The sequence below is a fragment of the Astyanax mexicanus genome, chromosome 22 (assembly GCF_023375975.1).
Source record: "Astyanax mexicanus isolate ESR-SI-001 chromosome 22, AstMex3_surface, whole genome shotgun sequence".
Classification (NCBI taxonomy): domain Eukaryota; kingdom Metazoa; phylum Chordata; class Actinopteri; order Characiformes; family Acestrorhamphidae; genus Astyanax; species Astyanax mexicanus.
In genome coordinates, this window is record NC_064429.1 from 19,890,095 (window position 1) to 19,908,334 (window position 18,240).

Here is an 18,240-nt window from a genome sequence, read left to right on the forward strand (position 1 = left end):
CTTACTTTTACTACAGTATAAATACAGATCAAATTGTTGTCATTTCACTCAAATAGTCTAAAGTACCCAAAATACTACTTCCAATAGTTTTCTTAAAAATGTTAATATCATTGAAACAATACTTTATTTGCGTAATTCAGTTCAAATGTTGTGAAAATCATATTATATAGATGTATTACACTTAGTGATCTATTTAAGCATTTATTTATTTTTTAAATTTCTGATAAATATCATAAGAATATTATATTTCAGAGTGGGGGTGTTGCACCAATTGGTACTTTTGGCAGTGTGCCAAGTCCTGCTGGAAAATTAAATCTGCATCTCCCTTAAAGTTGTCAGCAGAGAGAAGCATGAAGTGCTGTAAGATGTTCTGGGGAAAACACTGCTTTTGGGCTTAATATAATAGATAACACTATAATAAATAAATAATATAACACAGTGGAACAACACCAGCAGATGACATGGCTCTACAAACCATCACTGACCATCAGTAAAGGGTCTAGTGTGAAGTTTCCACAATCAGTGATGGTTTGGAGAGACAGGTCATCTACTGGTGTTGATCCACTGTTTTATCTGGAGATTTTACAGCACTTTATGCTTCCCTATGCTGAAACCTTTATGGAAATGCGGATTTCATTTTCCAGCAGGCACTGATTTTTGGGTTTTCATAGGCTGTAAGCCATAATCATCAACAATCAAAGAAATAAAAATTTAAAATAGATCACTCTGTGTGTAAAACATATCTATAACAAATGAGTTTTACATTTTAAACTGAATTACTGAACTAAAGTAACTTTTTTTCAATGATATTCTATTTTTTTCCAGATGCACTAGTGTATTGTGTGGAGTAGGCCACTGGATTCACTTGCTAGCCTATGAACACGTGTTGCTATAAAGCAGCAGTATCGATAGAGGTCGCACTGCCTCCACTCTGTGGGGGGAGTAAAAGCTTATTTTCTCAGTGGGGAATATCAGCTCAGCACGCTTTACTGTAGTAGATGAGGGAGTAGAGCTCCAACGTGTCGTTTGCGGTCTCCTGTTTGATGCCAGACCATCAGGAACAACACATAAAAGCTCAGCCTGGATTTTTAGCAGGGGGGAACAGTCGCCGCTTGGGCGAAAACATCGCTGGGACTGGAAAAGCTATTTTCTGGATTTGAGAGGAGTTGAAAAACAGCTATAGTGGGAGAAAAGGGAGAGTTCCTCAGTAGACTGAAGAGACTGGAAGAGACTGTGAGACAGATTTGTTTGGTCTCCTTTGCACTTCATTACTTAACTAGGCTAGCTGGCTATAATTATGTTCTGCCGAAATCAGACAGCCAGAGCCACTATCGCTCGTGGTTCAGCGCTAGAAATGGAGATACGGCGAGGGAAGTTCAGACAGAGCATTTTTATGGACACGCCGCAGGTAAGTTACACCTCCAGAGGAGGATCTGTTTACATATGCAGCTCTGTAAAACATTAAGAGACCACGTCAGTTTCTGAATCCGTTTCACTGATTTCGCTATTTATAGATATATGTTTGAGTAAAATTAACATTGTTGTTTTATTCTATAAACTACGGACAACATTTCTTCTAAATTCCAAATAAAAATATTGTCATTTAGAGCATTTATTTGCAGAAAATGAGAAATGGCTGAAATAACAAAAACGATGCAGGCAAAGACAAAAAATATATATTCATAAAGATTTATTTAAGAGTTCAGAAATCAATATTTGGTGGAATAACCCTGTTTTTAACCACCGTTTTCATGCACCTTGGCATGTTCTCCTCCACCAGTCTTACACACTGCTTTTGGATAACTTTATGCCACTCCTGGTGCAAAAATTCAAGCAGTTCAGCTTGGTTTGTTGGCTTGTGATCATCCATCTTCCTCTTGATTTTATTTCTAAAGTTTTCAACTTGGTAAAATCAAAGAAACTCATCATTTTAAAGTGGTCTCTTTTTTTATCCTGAGCTGTATAGTTATCTAACCTGTGTGGAGAGGAGCTTCTAATAACAGGCTTGGAGGTGTTTGCTAGACTTTAATCTGCAGAACTCTATACTGTGGGAAAATACACTTATTTACACAGACTTATTTCTCCATTTTGTTGTCCTTAAGGCGATTTTATGTTGTAGCGTGAACATCTCTCTGATTTTAACTTTTAAAAACTCAGAAATTCTGAACTAAAAAAAACGCTTTTTGTTTCAAGTTACATCTAACTTTTTTTTTGCTAGTTTAACGTTATATCAACTGAATGCAGATGGAAACGTTTAGCTTACAAAATAATCACTGTGGGCGGACCCGGACCCACAGTTTGGGTACCATAACAGATATCCTTACGTGTGTTTCCCACGACCACTAGCAAAAGTTTTTTTTTATATTTAAAGGGGCACTAAACCCCCTGATTTTTGCTGACTTCACCCTCAGCTCAAATTTAAAAAAAGGGGAAAAAATGGGAGGGGTAGTTTGGGAGGGATACTGAGTGATGTATGGGTTTAGAGGCATTACAGTTGATTGACTGAGCAGTGTACCTCTGTTTGCACTGAGATGCAGATGATTGGATGTCAGCAGGGGTGCAGTATTATTGATTGACTGATCTGCATATTGTGATGTGTACATGGACGCATCATCCTCACCTATAGCACAGTTAAATGTGAGAGGGAGGCAGAAGTCACCACAATTAAAATGTTTTTGTAAAGGTTAGGAAATGTTTATACAAATTAAGCAGGACTGGTTTACAGTACAGCTGTTGACTGTATTTACTTTTAATTGTTTGTTTGCAGTTTACATGCACTCAATTTGCTACTCTTTATTTTTGTGGTAGTTTTTTTGTTGTTACTTTGTTATTTTTATTTTGTTACACTATTTTTATTTTATACAAAAATTACAAAACAAAATGAACAAAACAGACAATAATTTATCGATATTTTTGTTTCTACTGAATGTAGGAAATATATACAAAAGTGATTTAAAGTTTATTTATTTTGTTGCATATTATATTGTGTTTTGTAGAATACAGGTATTGCAAATATTTAAACATTATTTTAAGGTATTATTTTATTTTATCACACTCCCCACTATTTCAGAATGATTTAATATGAACTAGTTCACTGTAGAGAAAGTTACCTGCTAAATATTTCTTTACAGTGGTGGTTATAAAAACCAGAAGTCACAATGTTTACAATGCAAATATAGCTTAGGTAGCCATTTTTTACTATTCAAAGCATTATACACTGAGTCTTCTGAGTTGTATTTGTAGCTAAAATAATAAAAACATAAAATTATAGCCTGTGGATAGAGCTGCACAATATATTAGTTTAGCATTGGCAGGGTGTGCTGTCACACCCTGTGGTTAAATTAAACTTAATTGATATAAAAGGAAAAACCCTTCTCTTATCTATTTTTGGCCATCAACTCATAGAGGCAAATATATATTTCATATATTTCAGTATTGTTTATTGTTTAGTCTTGCTCAGGAATCAGAACGTTTGTAATGGTAATAACAAATAATAGCTTTCTCAAAAGAAGCTCTTAAAGGCAACTAATTAAGCTACAGTTTAAACATTAAAAATAAAAATGAAGACATTGGGTTGCAAATGAATTGTCAGTATGTGCTTTTTTGGCATTATGACCTTTGATTCCCATCACCTCCACTGTAAAGAAACCTGTGATTTCACATTTTACGTCCAAACTGGTTAGATTACTTAATTTATTAATTTATTATTCAATTAATGTTGAGAGTTTCCATTGAAACATCTGCGCTGATTGTACAATCACTTAACCTACATTTATACTGTGTCATTTACACACAATGCCATGTCACTGACTCGTTCCTGCGCCTATTTCTTATGTCACCTCTCATTCAACTTCTCATTCATATTCATGCGTGTTCATTCATACTGTTGTTTACTCGTCTAACATGATCACACAGTTCTCCACTGATTCTAACTGTGGTTTCCTATCACCTTTTCTAGGCTTATAGATTAACCGTGGTTCATGTCACGCTCTGTTTCTGTACTTTTGCTCATATCAGATGGGATGGGAGCTTTTACCAGGCCTTTGAATGAGATCCTTTTACTCTGTGCTGGCGGAGTGGGGGATCACAGGCTACAGGCTAACTGACCTAATTGAACTTCACAATGCCAGGTTGTGTGAGCCAGGCTCAGATTGCTGTGGAAAAGCAATTAGGAAGAGAAACACTTCTGCAACCTAGAAGCTAATGGAGATACGTGCCTGTCTGATGCTGATGCTCGGTTAATCAGGTTGGAAAAACGTCAGTCTGATTTGTTGTTGTTTGTATGGATGTGTAATTACTCCGTAATGTGTTTCAGGCATTGCTAGTAGTTTTTATTATTAAAAAGGACAGAATAAACAGATTAGCTGTAACAATAGAACAACCTGCTTAAAATCAGCTCTGACCTGTCAAGGACCTCACTGTACCGTAATAGCTTACAGGCGCATCTTAAAAAAAAAAAAAAAGAATATTAAATGGTACTTTTGGCAGTGTGGGCAGTGTCCCAGGTCCTGCCGGAAAATGAAATCCGCATCTCCAGCAGAGGGAAGCATGAAGTGCTGTAAGGTTTTCCAGGAAAACACTAATCTAACTTTGGACTTAATATAACACAGTGGACCAACACCAGCAGATCACATGGCTCTCCAAACCATCACTGATCATCAGTAAACTTAAATATAAAATACATCTATATAATATGAGTTTCACGTTTTGAACTGAAATAAATTAACTTTTCAGTGATATAATTTTTTTTTAGATGCACCTGTATATGTGGCATTGAGCCACTTGGACTACTCTTTGCTTGCATCATCAAGTCCTGGTCACTGACGACCTGGGAAAACCACACACTAATGTTTTGTAGACAAAAAGTGTCTCAGATACTTACTTTTGCCCATTTTACTGCTTGTCACATATCAGCTTCAAAAATTGACTGTTTACTTGCTTTTTTTGATTTGACAGCATGCAATCACAGCTTGTAAACACTTTTTCTAGCAGTTTCTAGCAGTTTTTGTTGTTTCCCAGTCTTCTCAGCAGAAGGCCTCTAGTTCTGAGATATTTTTAGATAATCTTCACAGATTTGTTGGCATTTTGTGGAAATCATTCTTGTCTTTGCCACTTAGCGTTTCTGAAACAGTAAGAGAAACTCGTTTTACAGTCTAATCAAATTGAATAAATAAAATAAAGTGTTTAAGATTATGTATCACGTTGAGTTTACTCACTTCTCCTATTGCTTTTTTACGAGCAGGAAGATTCAGACTGTACAGGGCTAGGATAGTAACATTACCTGGTGTAACTTAGCCTTACCATTTGCTTGTTATGGTGTATTACTATGCAGTGAAATTTCTATGTATTTTTTAATTTATGTATTCTTTATGCTGTAATATATGTTTTTATTTTAGTTGTTTTCATTTTAGTTTGTATTATTAAGTCAGTTGTAGTGATCATCCCAATATAGTGTCATTAAGTGTGTCATATCAAATCAAATTTATTTAAATAGCACTTTACAGAAATGTGATGGCAGGACAGAGAAGTAGACAAAGCATTGATTTTACAACACAGAACCCCAGAAAAAAACACTCCCTCAGAACAGAGAACATGTAAAATTATCAGTGTGTGGCTAATGACTCTGAATTAAAGATCTGAATATAACAGCCTAACTAAAGAGAGAGAGCCAGAAGTAACATAGACACAGAGTTACCCCAAAACACATGCAGTGGTGTTGTATCTAAAAACAGCACCAGCATCTCAGTTTACTACAGTGTATGTATTTTATTTTATATATTGTTTTATTGGTTGAATCTTTATTTGTGATAAAATGTCTGGTTTTACTAAGGAAATCTATTGATTAAAGTATAAGATTAGTGCTGTCGTCAGTTCTGCTGTATTTAGTAGGTCTGTATTGTGATAGTGGGTTTTAGGATGGTGGTGCACAGAAACAACTTTAACTCCAGCTATATTTCCTTTGTGAATTCTTGGGCTATTTTTTGTTTGGTATGTGATTCATGTAACCATGCTGGCCGCCTACTAAAGCAGTTCTCTAGGTTACTCTGGAGGAAGTGGTTAGATGTGATGAGGCTGCCGAGCACCAGGCACACCCTTCAAGCCACACTCCACACCGCCTGCACTTTTCCCAACAGGCTCCCCAATATAGACGCATGCAGCCGTATGCACTGGTCATTGTATATTTGCTGAAATGACTGTTCTCTTTGACAGCGCTTCCAGTAACTGTTCCATTGAAACACTATATACCCATGCTCTCGGACATCTCTCCAAGAAGCTATTATACGCTGTAGCTGTGTTCTGTTTTCATTTGTCTTCGCTGAGGCCTCCTTATTGGTGGTTTCTCCTGCCAGTTTTCTTCTAAGCACTTTCCCACATTTCTCAATTTTTTTTCAAGGATGTGTTTGTGTAATCCTGAGGCAGGAATTGTCTTAGAGGTTTCTACCACAGGATTGTCTTGTGCAGTTTGGCAAAATTAAGGTTGTTGAGGCTTTTGTTAGCAGTAGTTTACATATGCACACTGCCCTATTTCTTTAAAGTGTACAATATTTTGCCAAAAGTATTTGTGCATCCATCCAAATCATTAAACTCTGGTTCCAAGCACCTAGGCATACTGCAGACTGCTTCTACAAACATTAGTGTGTGTGTTTTTCACTGAGTGATTTGCATGGGTCATTTATGGGTAAATGTGGGCAGCACAAAGACGGAACACGGGGCAGGTCACCTGCACATATTTTGAAGAAGACTGTGATTTGTATGGAAGAAATGACGTTCAGGTGTCCGTTCGTTTTTTTGTGGTCATCATTTCCTGGCATTTGTGTATAGGCACTCTTTCACTCCTGAATTTTTTATAAATTTTTTCATACAGTTTTATAAATAAAGCCCCAGACGTTATGTACAAGTGCCATGGAGAATGGCTCTCTTTACTCATGAAAATAAATATGCCACATAATTCTATACATTCTTTATGTCTACTGAGAGCAGTTCTGTGTTAAACATTTTTAACAACAACAAACATGGTGAGTTTATTATTTATTTAAATTTTACATTTAAAATATAAAGAATAGTAATTTTACCTATTGGCTTCACTGCTCCATTATTTGATTTGTTGACGGATAATAGGAGTTGTCTGTTCAGCGAGTTGTATTTCCAGGTCTTGTGACAAAGTCTGCCACCCAACAAGATCTAGAATCCACTCCCTTTCATTGTACACACATCATGCAGCAGACTGAGTGTCAAATATCACTATCAGATTCCTTTTATTTCTGTTTCTATGTGTTTAAGTATTAAAATCTACAGTTACAGGAGATACAGAAGTCTCAAGCATAATCTGTTGCACTGATACTGATGTATTAAGTGGAATTGGATTTTGGCACAACAACTGTTCTTCTTGATCTTCTAATGTTTAATCAATGACTATAGCCAAATCATCCAAAAAACCTATCCAGTGTTTTCACACTGCAAACAAACTAAATTATGGTTCAAATGGTTAAAGCTCTCTTTTGGTCAGACCTGCTGTTATTTTAATTCAGAACAAACTGAGAAGTCTACAAGGCCACACTGAACAAGGTATGGATGAAGACACTCCCAAACACAAGGTTATAGAACAGTGGTTCTGCTCAAACAAACCCAGTAGAGGTTATCAGCTAGTTAGTAAAGCATGTTATGAAATGGATTTTATTTTATGAAGGACCATTTGGCACTTTTACTTCCAGGGATGTACTGTTTTCTTTTTGTAATTTAAGGTGCCTTTATGATCTTATTTGCAACAAATTTGAAGTCTAAATTCCCTCAGTAGTTATCTGTTGACATCTGAGGTCATTGATGCCAACAGTGCCCATTCGCAATCGGAAGGTACAAGGATTAAGGGCAGCGAGGAATGCAGAAACCTCCCTTTCCAGCCGCCGGAACCTCCGGACCTGGAGAACAATGGAGAAATCACTCAGTACTGGGGCCCTAACTGGACTGTGTGCTTTAGGATTTTCACTGAAGGAACTTTGAGTTCCTGGCAGAACATCCCTGCATTTGAAACCCAGAGCGGAGGCAGATCGGCTGCACAGTGAGGCCACAGAAGCTCAGCTCTTTTAATCCATGTCTTTAGTATGCAAGGCAATGCCCGTCCACAGAGCAGCTGATTGGGAATGAGGTGTACTGGGTTTTGTTTTCATGGAGAAAAAGTGGTGTTTGTCTCAGTCCAAAGCCATGGACTCAAGAAATATGTTGGCTAAAGCTTCTAATAATGAGGACAGCATCCTGTAATTGTTCAATGTACCAAAATATTCTGTTAAAGGGAGAAGAAGAAATGTATACAGTGTAGGAAACACACATCCTTAACCTCAGACAGGAGGAAAGTAAAATGTGTGAGAAATACTGTCTATCAAAATATAATACAAATATAACATTCCAGTTATTTCTGTTTTTTTTTTTAACTTCCAGCTTTTAGTTACAGTGGCTTGTATTCAAACTCCTTAAACTTTTTTTTTTTTTTTTTTTTTTTTTACATTTTGTCACCTTATTACCACACACTTAAATGTATTTTTTTCAGAAATAAAGTTGTGGAGAAGTTTAAAGCAGGATTAGGTTATAAAAACAAATCCCATATTTTTAGCATTCAAAGGAGAATTGTACAATCCATCATCCAAAAATGGAAAAATGTTCTACAACTGGCTGTCCACTCAAAGTGACAGATCCAGCAAAGAGAAGCAGCCAAGAGGCCCATGGTCACTCTGAAGGAGCTACAGAAATCAACAGTGATTTTTGCTACTTGTCACGTGTCTGTTTTGCACAGACAACCTGGCCACTACAAACACAAGCTAGCAACTAAAATGTATTATGTTGATTTTGGTTTATTTCATTGTAGTAGTTTGGGATTCAAATGTTAGTTTAAGATTCAGTTAAGAATGATTTTTTTTTCTTTTATTATGTTTTTGGTTCATAGATATACTGACAATGGGCTAGTCAGACTCCAAGCACCGGACCATAATCATGCATTTTTGTGCAGAACTTCACTGTGGAGCTTGGAATGTTGTTAGTAGTGTTTGCTTTCTAATATTCACTGTACTTAGCTGAGTGATGTACTCTTAAGAGGGATATCCAGTTAGTATTGATGAAAGCCTTTACTATTTTATTTTTTTATTTGATTTTATTTGGTTGAGTTTTTTTTATCATAGCATAATAATGCAGTATGAAACAAAAAAAGCACTGAATTGAATTTCGAAGGGCAGTTTGTTTTTGCATCTACCTGATCTAAAACAAACCAAAACATGAAGATGAAGATGTTTGAAATCAACATCTGGTAAGGTAAATACTGATCTGTGCAATGTTCACATATTTTAAACTATCTCAAACATGTTGCTGCATGCTAAAATCTAGTGTAGTATCTTCTCTGCTTGTTACATAATTATAGCCTATCTAACGTTCCACTCTTGACCTTGTGGCTGTGTTACATTGATGAGTTTTTTCCAGTTTTAACAATGTCTTCTTTTTAGAAATGAATTCAGGATTAGTTAACCATGCTAGAAATTAGCCATTCATTATAATGGCACTGTCACTATTAGACTCAAGGGCTCTACTGCTTCCTGTAGAGCACAAGGCCATCAAGATGGGAAGCACATTCTTATCTTATCTAGGCAGTGCAGAACTGATTGGTTGGACAGTACCCTGGACAGTAAATGGTAGTTTGTACTGTAGTCTATGTCATTCCATTGACTGTGTCAGTCTGATGGTGTTTTTCTAAGTAAAGCAGACATAGGTACCAGTGTCTGAGTTTCTGTGCTGTGGGCCAAGAGTAAACGATTAACGTGACATGCGTAAAAACTATTGAGGAGGATGTCTTTTGGAGAGGAAGCGCATTCCTGTTTCTGTAAAGAAGATTACACTGATTTATTGCTGCCTTCCTGTGGGAGAGATGCTTTAGGTATAGGGCTGTCCCTAACGATTATTTTTTAAACGATTATTCTAACGATTATTTTTTTCGATTAGTCGACTAATCTATTCATTGAGAAACATATTTAAATAATTATTTTACGTTTTAAAGCAAACGATAAATTACTATATTTATATATAATAACAACAACAACAACAACAACACAAGCCTACTAAACCAAACCCCACACTTATAATCACTTACATGTACAGCACGTTGTTTAGATCTATAACGCTAAAAATGGATAAGCTCCCATACACCACAACCGTGTGTTGCACTGTTTTCTGTGACCGCTAGATTTTGTGACCACTGGCAAGTAGTTCTCAGCAGACCGGTGCACTGGCCGATTCGAAACGTGTTCGTTTCTAATGTTTACCCCGACTGGCCAAAACGGTTCAGTTTAGGGCTGAGGGTAAGGTGTAGGTATAGAAAGCTTCCGTTTTGCCAATGAACGCTCATAACCGTGAGCACTGGTCACAAAATTCCGACGGTGACAGAAAACGGTGTGACACCGCAGCGCCGACGGCGCTAGCTAAAATAACTTAAGGCAGCTAGCTTAGCTAAACACCTGAACTTATGAATAATGCTACTGTTTCTGGAAACTGCGAAATGCCATGCACAAATATAAACCAAAAATGTATAATTTCTGCCTGTGGCAGGTTTAAAACCTTTGGTAGACAGCCTTAAGTCTTTTTAAGGACACCCGCGGAGACCCTGATGTAAACGGTAACTTACTGTGTGACCCTGTTGACATAGTGCTCCTGGATGTTTGCGCTTCAAGTGCTCCTTTTGCACGTATGGCAGAGGACCACATTGTTGCCCTTTTGCGTGAAATGCTCCCAAACTTTAGATGCCCGCTGGCGTTTTTTTGTAGCTGGAGATTGCTCTCCGGAGTCCAAGCTCTCTAGAGCTTAGATTCTCTGCCCGAACCCGACATGACCCGAGGCCCGCCCGTAAATCCGACCCGGGCTCCAGAAAATAGTCCGAGATGTAGGCGTCTGTTTTTTAATTATATTTTTATTTTAAAAAAAATAACGAAAACTGAAAGTGAAACTAAACTAATTTATTTATAAGCGCTGTTTTCACTACCGCAGTTCTACAGCGGGGGTGTTGTGCCGATTCTGTCCGCGAAGCGGGAGTCAGATTCAGCAGAGAGTCGGATTCGGCACAAACGCGGCGGCACCTCGCGGTCCGCGGTGTCAGTTGTAAGCGCTCGCGCTAGCCGCAAAATACGGCAGAAAACACTGAGGGAGCTGCAGAATTATGAATGGGACTAGATCAAAGAGAACCTTCACCCGTGAGTAGAACAAGCAAATCTCTCTCTCTCTCTCTCTCTCTCTCTCTCTCTCTCTCTCGCACGTGAACTCCTCCGCGTTTGACTTGCAGAACTGTGTTTAGCTGTTCTTAAAAATCATTTTAATTAAATAATAGTTCTATGCTTCTATGTTACCGTGTTAATTAACATAATTCTGATCATATTTCGCTCATTAAAACAGCCCGAAAACAGCCAGTTGGAATTTTGGGCCCGATCTAACCTCTAATGCTCTCCACAGGCGCCGCCATGTTTACGACGCGCCGACGCACGTTATGCAAATCGATGTATTTTTGTAATCGATGACGTCGATTATGTCGATGCGTCGCCCCAGCCCTATTTAGGTAGATGGTCTGACATGAAGATCAGGTCTGATGGCCACACAGTTGTTGGAATAAAATGGTTCAAAAGAAATATCTGGGCAGTATGGCGATATTCTTAATAATGTATAGGATGTCCTTATCCTATCGACAAAATGCTTTAGTAAGCATTTCGAGGATATAATTAGTTTATCATTAAAATTGTTTAATTAGATGGTGTGCAGCCAAAATGGAATAAAAAATGGAGTGGTCCGGCAGGCTAAGCGCTGCCACTATGGTTGGGAGATTGCTGGTTTGAATCCCAGTCATGCAGCTTGTCATCAGCTGCTGGAGCCCTGAGAGAGCACAATTAGCCTTGCTCTCTCTAAGTGGGTAGATGGCGTTCCTTCCCCTCGTCACTCTTAGGGTGATGTCACTCAGCACAAGGCGTCTGTGAGCTGATGTATTGGAACCGAGTTACTGCGCTTTCCTCCGAGTGTGCTGACTACTCAGTAATGCTGCGTCAGCCGCAGTTCGAAAAGAGGCGGTGGTTGACTTTACCTGTGTTTAGGAGGCATATGTAGCCAAGCTGTAGCTTTCTACACTAAGAGCAAGTTTTGTGTTGTAAATGTTGATCGTTTCGCCCAGCACTACCATAAAGATGCAAGGTGGGAAGCAATCTAGACTGACTACAGAACTTACTATTCAATGTGTTCCAGGCTATAAAAAGTGTTTTTTTTTCTGTGGAATTGCTCCAAAAATGCCCCCTTTAATGTATGTGTATATGCAAGTACTGGTCAAAACTCAATGAGTCAGTCTGATATAAGTATTTACTGATATTTTATGAAATTATCTGTAGGTACTAAAGTGCTACTGATATGATTAGCTCTAAAATACACACTCATATACATGTTCTACTGCTCTACATTGTTCCTGTAGAGGTCTGAGTTACTTCTTCCTAACATGAAAGAACTTTGCTCCAAGGCATGGATTTCATCCTCTGGATTACTACAACATTCCTCTGACCTCAGACCTGCTCCTCTGAAGGCTGTAATTTTACCTTCATGTTTAGATACACGTATTTAGGCTGAACGGAGGCCCTGGGACAGGGCTGCCTGGAGCATGGCCCATAAGGACTAATTTGACTAACCCCACCTGCTCTCATACTTAGAAAATGCATATTATTTTACTATACAGTGCAATAATCCATAACATTCTTATTTTCCTTTTTTAAATTGTCTTTTTGGAAAATTTTATTTAGAAATCTAGTGGATCAGTGCATCACGAGCTTTACTGCTTTTTGAGTTTGGACCACTTTACCATGAATTAAGGATGCACTGAAATTAACAATTTTGGCTGAATAAAAAATATAAATAAATAAATAAAATAAAAATACGAAATGTTTTTTTTTTTTTTTATTACATTCATTTGCAATGTGTTCGTCATTACATAAACATGTTTAACATCCCACCTTGTTGTGATACAATTGAGCCATCAAAAATATCATTGTTTGCTATGAACTATTAAGATTTTAACTTATTTGGCCAAACAACCAAACAAAGTGCTTTTTATCCATTTTCAGGACAAATGTACAATGCGTTCCTACACAGAATTCATGTTTCGAGTATTGTATGATTTTATAAAATGTATTCAACAGTAATAAGAACATTGGTTTGGGTGAAAAATACTCATGTGGTTTACAAGCCTATTTAAAAACCTGATATTTTATCCCATGAAATAAAACATGCTGGTTTTCCCAGAGCTCCTTGCACTTGTCTTTGTTGTGAAATTCTGATTAAAAGTGACCTAAAATCTAGAAATGTACCAAACAAAATGAAACATTTGCCTGGATGGCAAATACACAAAACAGTTTTTAGATTTTTTTCAAAGATGCCACTTTTTTTGTCGCTGTAAAATAAAATAAAATAAAACCCCCAAATCTATTTGTATTCCTTTTAAAAGAGAGAGCAAATACAGAACTACAATTTGAAAAACAAATAACATATTCTTAATATCCCAGGCATAAAAACAAAAAATAAGGATTGTATAAAAATATGTAGTTATTATATAATATAACACATCATTATAATGGTGTGGACCAGGTACAGTATCTCCCTAACATTTAGCCAGCTTGATTAACTAATGTAAACAGTGTTAATGAGCGAGTAAACCCTGTTTAAACTCACCTCACCATGCTCTCTGCAGTCATTTAATTGGCAATTTTACTCTCTTACTCTAAAAAATGATTTCTAGGATATTATAATTAATTTAATAATTTGCAGGCATCAGGGATCCCCTATTAAATCGCGGGAGACTCCCTAAACTTCCATGAAAGTTGGGACCTCTGGGCTTTAAATGCACAAAAAACTACCTAATGCTTTTTATCAACAGATATCACTTGCAAGGATAACCTTGGGCAATGGTAACAACCATAACTGTTTTACTAGAACGCAGCTTCGACCTCTGAAATCCGATGTAAATGTAAAAACAGCATTGAATCTGGTGTTTTTTTTTGTGTGCTCTCTGATGACTTTATTCCTCATGCCTCAGTAACTCCGATGGGAGCTGGTGGGAGGGTGCGTGGGTAAAGTGTGAGCCTTTAATATGACTTTAAAAAAAAACAAGTCATTGTATAAATACGTTAGGCTTTTACATACTTGTTTGTTTTCATTATTTTTAATATTTTCCAACTGAAAAACCATTTTCTTGACTCTAATTTCAGTACAATCTCTTTTATTTTCTGTGGTCATCGGTGTGTTGTCATTCTTCCTGACTTTGGATCTACTGTCCATGAAGACCCATGTTATTGTTCACCATCTAACAACTGGGTTCTTCTCAGACGGAGAGTTTGTCCACAGCTGCCATGTCCTGATACTGCATGTCCTTGTCCAAACTATTACATATCCTGAATTAACTATGCTGACACAATCTCTGTTCTCCAGCATTAGACTGACTAAAGGCATACAAGCCAGTTTTGTTTGAATAGTTTCAACGTCAAGAATGTTGTTGGGTCATTTTGGATCTCTTGACCTTCTTGACCATCTCCTGACACCATGTTTCATGGGGTTTAGGTGCTAAAAATGGCAGTGGCCTAAATCTTCCAAGCCCCCTCTTGGTTTATCACACTTTCTGTTTGCCCTCAGGCCTCTCTGTATTTATTTTCCCCAGTGTGAAGCGCCAGGACAATGCTTTTATTGCTGCAGCTTTTCAATCCCCTTTGACCTACATGGTAATTTAGCGTCATGCTGCTGGCTAGGTTTGACCTGGGCCAATATTTGGTTGACCTGGGATGGCGACCCAAGACTCTACACTTTATTTTAGTAGTATAGTCTGAGGTGCAGTATGGTCACGGTCTGAGAGAATGCTGGTATTTGTTAACGTTCCACTTGTTTTACTTTTTTTTTTCTTTCAAATATTATCCCATTTTCTCCCCAATTTACAAGGCCAATTACCCAACCCACTTATTAGGACTTCCTCTATCACTAGTGATGCCCCAACACAAGGATGGTAAAGACTAGCACATGCCTCCTCCAATACATTTGAAGTCAGCAGCTGCCTCTTTTCCAACTGGAGGAAAGCGCAGCGACTTGGTTCTGTAGATGGCTCTCACAGATGCCTTGTGCTGATCGATATCACCCTTTAGAGGGATATTGGGGAAGAGCGCCAATTGTGCTCTCTCAGGGCTCCGGTAGCTTATGGCAAGCTGTATGAACAGGATTAAAACCAGCGATCTCCTGATCGTAGTGGCAACGCTTAGCCCGCTGGACCACTCGGAACCCCTTCACTTGTTTTACTAATATTATTTGTTTGTAACCCCCTTCAAGACGTTCTCTGAGGAGCTTTCAGCTATCCTGAAATTACTGATAAGAATGTTACAGGTTAATCAGGTACAAAGGCAGTTTATACACTGTTTTAATTAGCTTTAAAGCAGGGTTGTCAAACTTTCTGCAAGTAACAGGCGACAAAACACACTTTCCAGTGGTGGTGACTTCTAGTTATTTGATTGATAAAAGAGAATTAAATGTAATTAGCTAATTTTGTCTCAAGTGTCCAAACTGACTGACTGATAAAAGATGAACAGAGCTCGGTCTGACTGTTCTTGGTCTTACCTAAAATTGTTCATTAAACAGTCAGTGTTCAGTCTATGTTTTAACCCTGCAGGATTCATACAGTGCTCACTAATGGTGCTAGCTAACATTTCTGGAGAACACAAGATTCTATCTTAGTCAGTTAACAGTCAAAATAAATACCATGACTGACATTTAGCAACCAATTATATGAATATTACTTTGGATTAATGAGCTGCAGCATTTCTCATGCTGCACTTATACAGAGTTCACTGTTTGGTAAGTCCCACCCTTCCCAAATTTAAGATTCTGATTTGTTTTGTCTTAGTTGGACCTGCCTAATTTACCTAATTTACTGAGTATAAAAGGTTGTTTCACACCTGTAGTTGGTTGTGGTCTGGATCACTTTGTTTACTATGAGCGTTTTTTTCCCTCTGTTTGATTTGGTTTCACACAGGCAAAACCTAAATGCACCAACATGTGCATCAATAAATCACATGAGCAGATTAAGTTTACACTACTCTGAAATGTGCCTCTACTGATGACTGTTGTGTAACAACCTTAAAGCCTAAAATGTGTTTATCTATCTAGTTAACAGTATGTTACACTGTCCAGAAATCACTGCAGCTATGATCAAATGCCATTTCATAGTGCATAAGTATGCACTAGTCCAAAACACAGGACATTCTTTTTGTATTTACGTTCTTCCTCCCACCTCAGAAAGGTCTGTTTAATAAGCAGAAATGCTCTAACTTTAGAAACTTGTTAACTTTTTAGGACCAGAAGAAATTATAGGTGTGAAAACACCCATATGTTCAAGTGAGAAAAAAAAAGTTTCTATGATATGGGCCCTTTATAATTGAACACTGCCATTGGTTTGAGCAAGAATGTGGAAATACCCTATCTATAAGTCTTAAATATGGAACACTTACATATTTCTTGCTTTCTTAGATTTGAACGCCTTTTAACTCTTTAAGACCACACCAAGTGCCAGCATGTTAACAGCTTACTTTTAAGCTGAATTAACTGTTAAAGACACCAACACACTTTTACAGCACAGTTTCACGTTAAGTGAGTTTTTAGAATGAAGAAAAGCAGTTTTCCTTTTTAGCCTAAATGTTCATCAGTCAGGTTAGATTTATTTGTCTTGCTGAAGTAATGGAAGCTTATACCTCAGCGGTCAGCACTGTACTTGCCTGAAGCTGTTGAGTAATCTTGAACAGGATTGGTTATGTAGTTTCAGAGTGTGTCATATTTTTTTCTATTAAAAAAATAGGTAGCAGCATGTTCCAGTCTGAATAAAATCTGAATTTCGTCAGTACATTTCACTATCTGCCTCTAGGACGATCTGGCTGCTGTAGTACCATAACTGAGAAGGTAGTGTGACTTCCTTGTGTAATGTTTATCCTGGGAGTTTGTCCTCAGAGTTAAATCCCGGCCTACACACTTCCTCTCACTCTGGATCTATAGGTTACGTTTACACTATTGACTGGCTTAATGATAAATTGACAACATAGTTAGTGTTTCTTATTTGCTAAGTTAAAGATTTACGTATTTAGATTAATTAGTCAGCTATACAGAAAATATGACGCACAGAGAGAAGCCTCTAAACTTAAGTGTGACTCTGTGCTACAATCAAAAACTGTTGTACCACCTTCATTTATTTAATTTTCAGTGAAAATTGACATTAAATATGAGTTTACTGGGGCGTTGAGTGATCCAACAGTCTAAAACGCTGCCACTATGATTGGGAGATTGCTGGTTCGAATCCTGGTCATGCAGCTTACCATCTGCTGCTGGAGCCCTGATGGAGCACAACAGGTCTTGCTCTCTTTGGGTGGGTAAATGGCGCTTTCTCCCCACATCACTTCAAACGGTGATTTGAATCAGCACGAGGCGTCTGTGAGCTGGTGTATTGAAACAGAGTTGCTGCGCTTAGCTCCGAACGCGCTGTGATGATACTTGGCTATGTTGGAGGAAGCATGTGCTAGTCTTCACGCTCCTGGTGTTGGGACATCACTAGTGATAGGGGAAGTCCTAATGAGTGGGTTGGGTAATTGGCCTTGTAAATTAGGGAAAAAATAGGATAAAAAAAAATCAAATAAACTTTTTGGACCAAAATTAACATTTTGGACTATTCTGTTGGTTTATTCATTCAAAAAAGCCTCCCAGCATACTTTTATAAATGCCAGGATAGCAGTATGTAAAGTATTCTTCAAGTGTTACCTCAGGGAATGACCTGGGAAAAGATATATCTTGCACTCCTTTAAAAGTTGCTAGTCGCTATCTTGTGAGTGAGGCTGAACACTGGCCAGTGTGCTCATTAGAAAGTATATTAAAAAGTACATATGATACGACAATTAATCACAATTTAATAAACTAACTCTTTAGAGCTATGTTTTTCCCCTGTATATTTTTAAATATACAAAGAACAGCCCATCATACTTCGTAATCTGCCTTCGAGGTTCTTCACACAGGCAGTGTTCGGCCTCCGGGCTTTAAGCCAGTACAATTACATCACTTGGCTCCACACCTCTCATCCGCACACAAAGAGCGTGTTCATCACTTTTCTTCACGGCCCTGATTTAGTGTTGCTTCTTTATGTCACAACATCCCTTTGTGCAATCATTATGATGCATT

General features: G+C 37.7%; 1 protein-coding gene across 2 annotated transcripts in view; it reads left to right on the forward strand.

The window, feature by feature from the left end:
• Nucleotides 1-957: 957 nt before the first annotated feature.
• rtkna (rhotekin a) overlaps nucleotides 958-18,240 on the forward strand; it is a 108,071-nt gene continuing 90,788 nt past the window's right edge. For both annotated transcript variants that reach the window (XM_022667590.2, XM_022667593.2), the window contains exon 1: nucleotides 958-1,408. In XM_022667590.2, coding sequence (XP_022523311.1) covers nucleotides 1,298-1,408 — 111 coding nt within the window. In that variant the 5' untranslated portion in view covers nucleotides 958-1,297. The remainder of the gene's footprint in view (nucleotides 1,409-18,240) is intronic.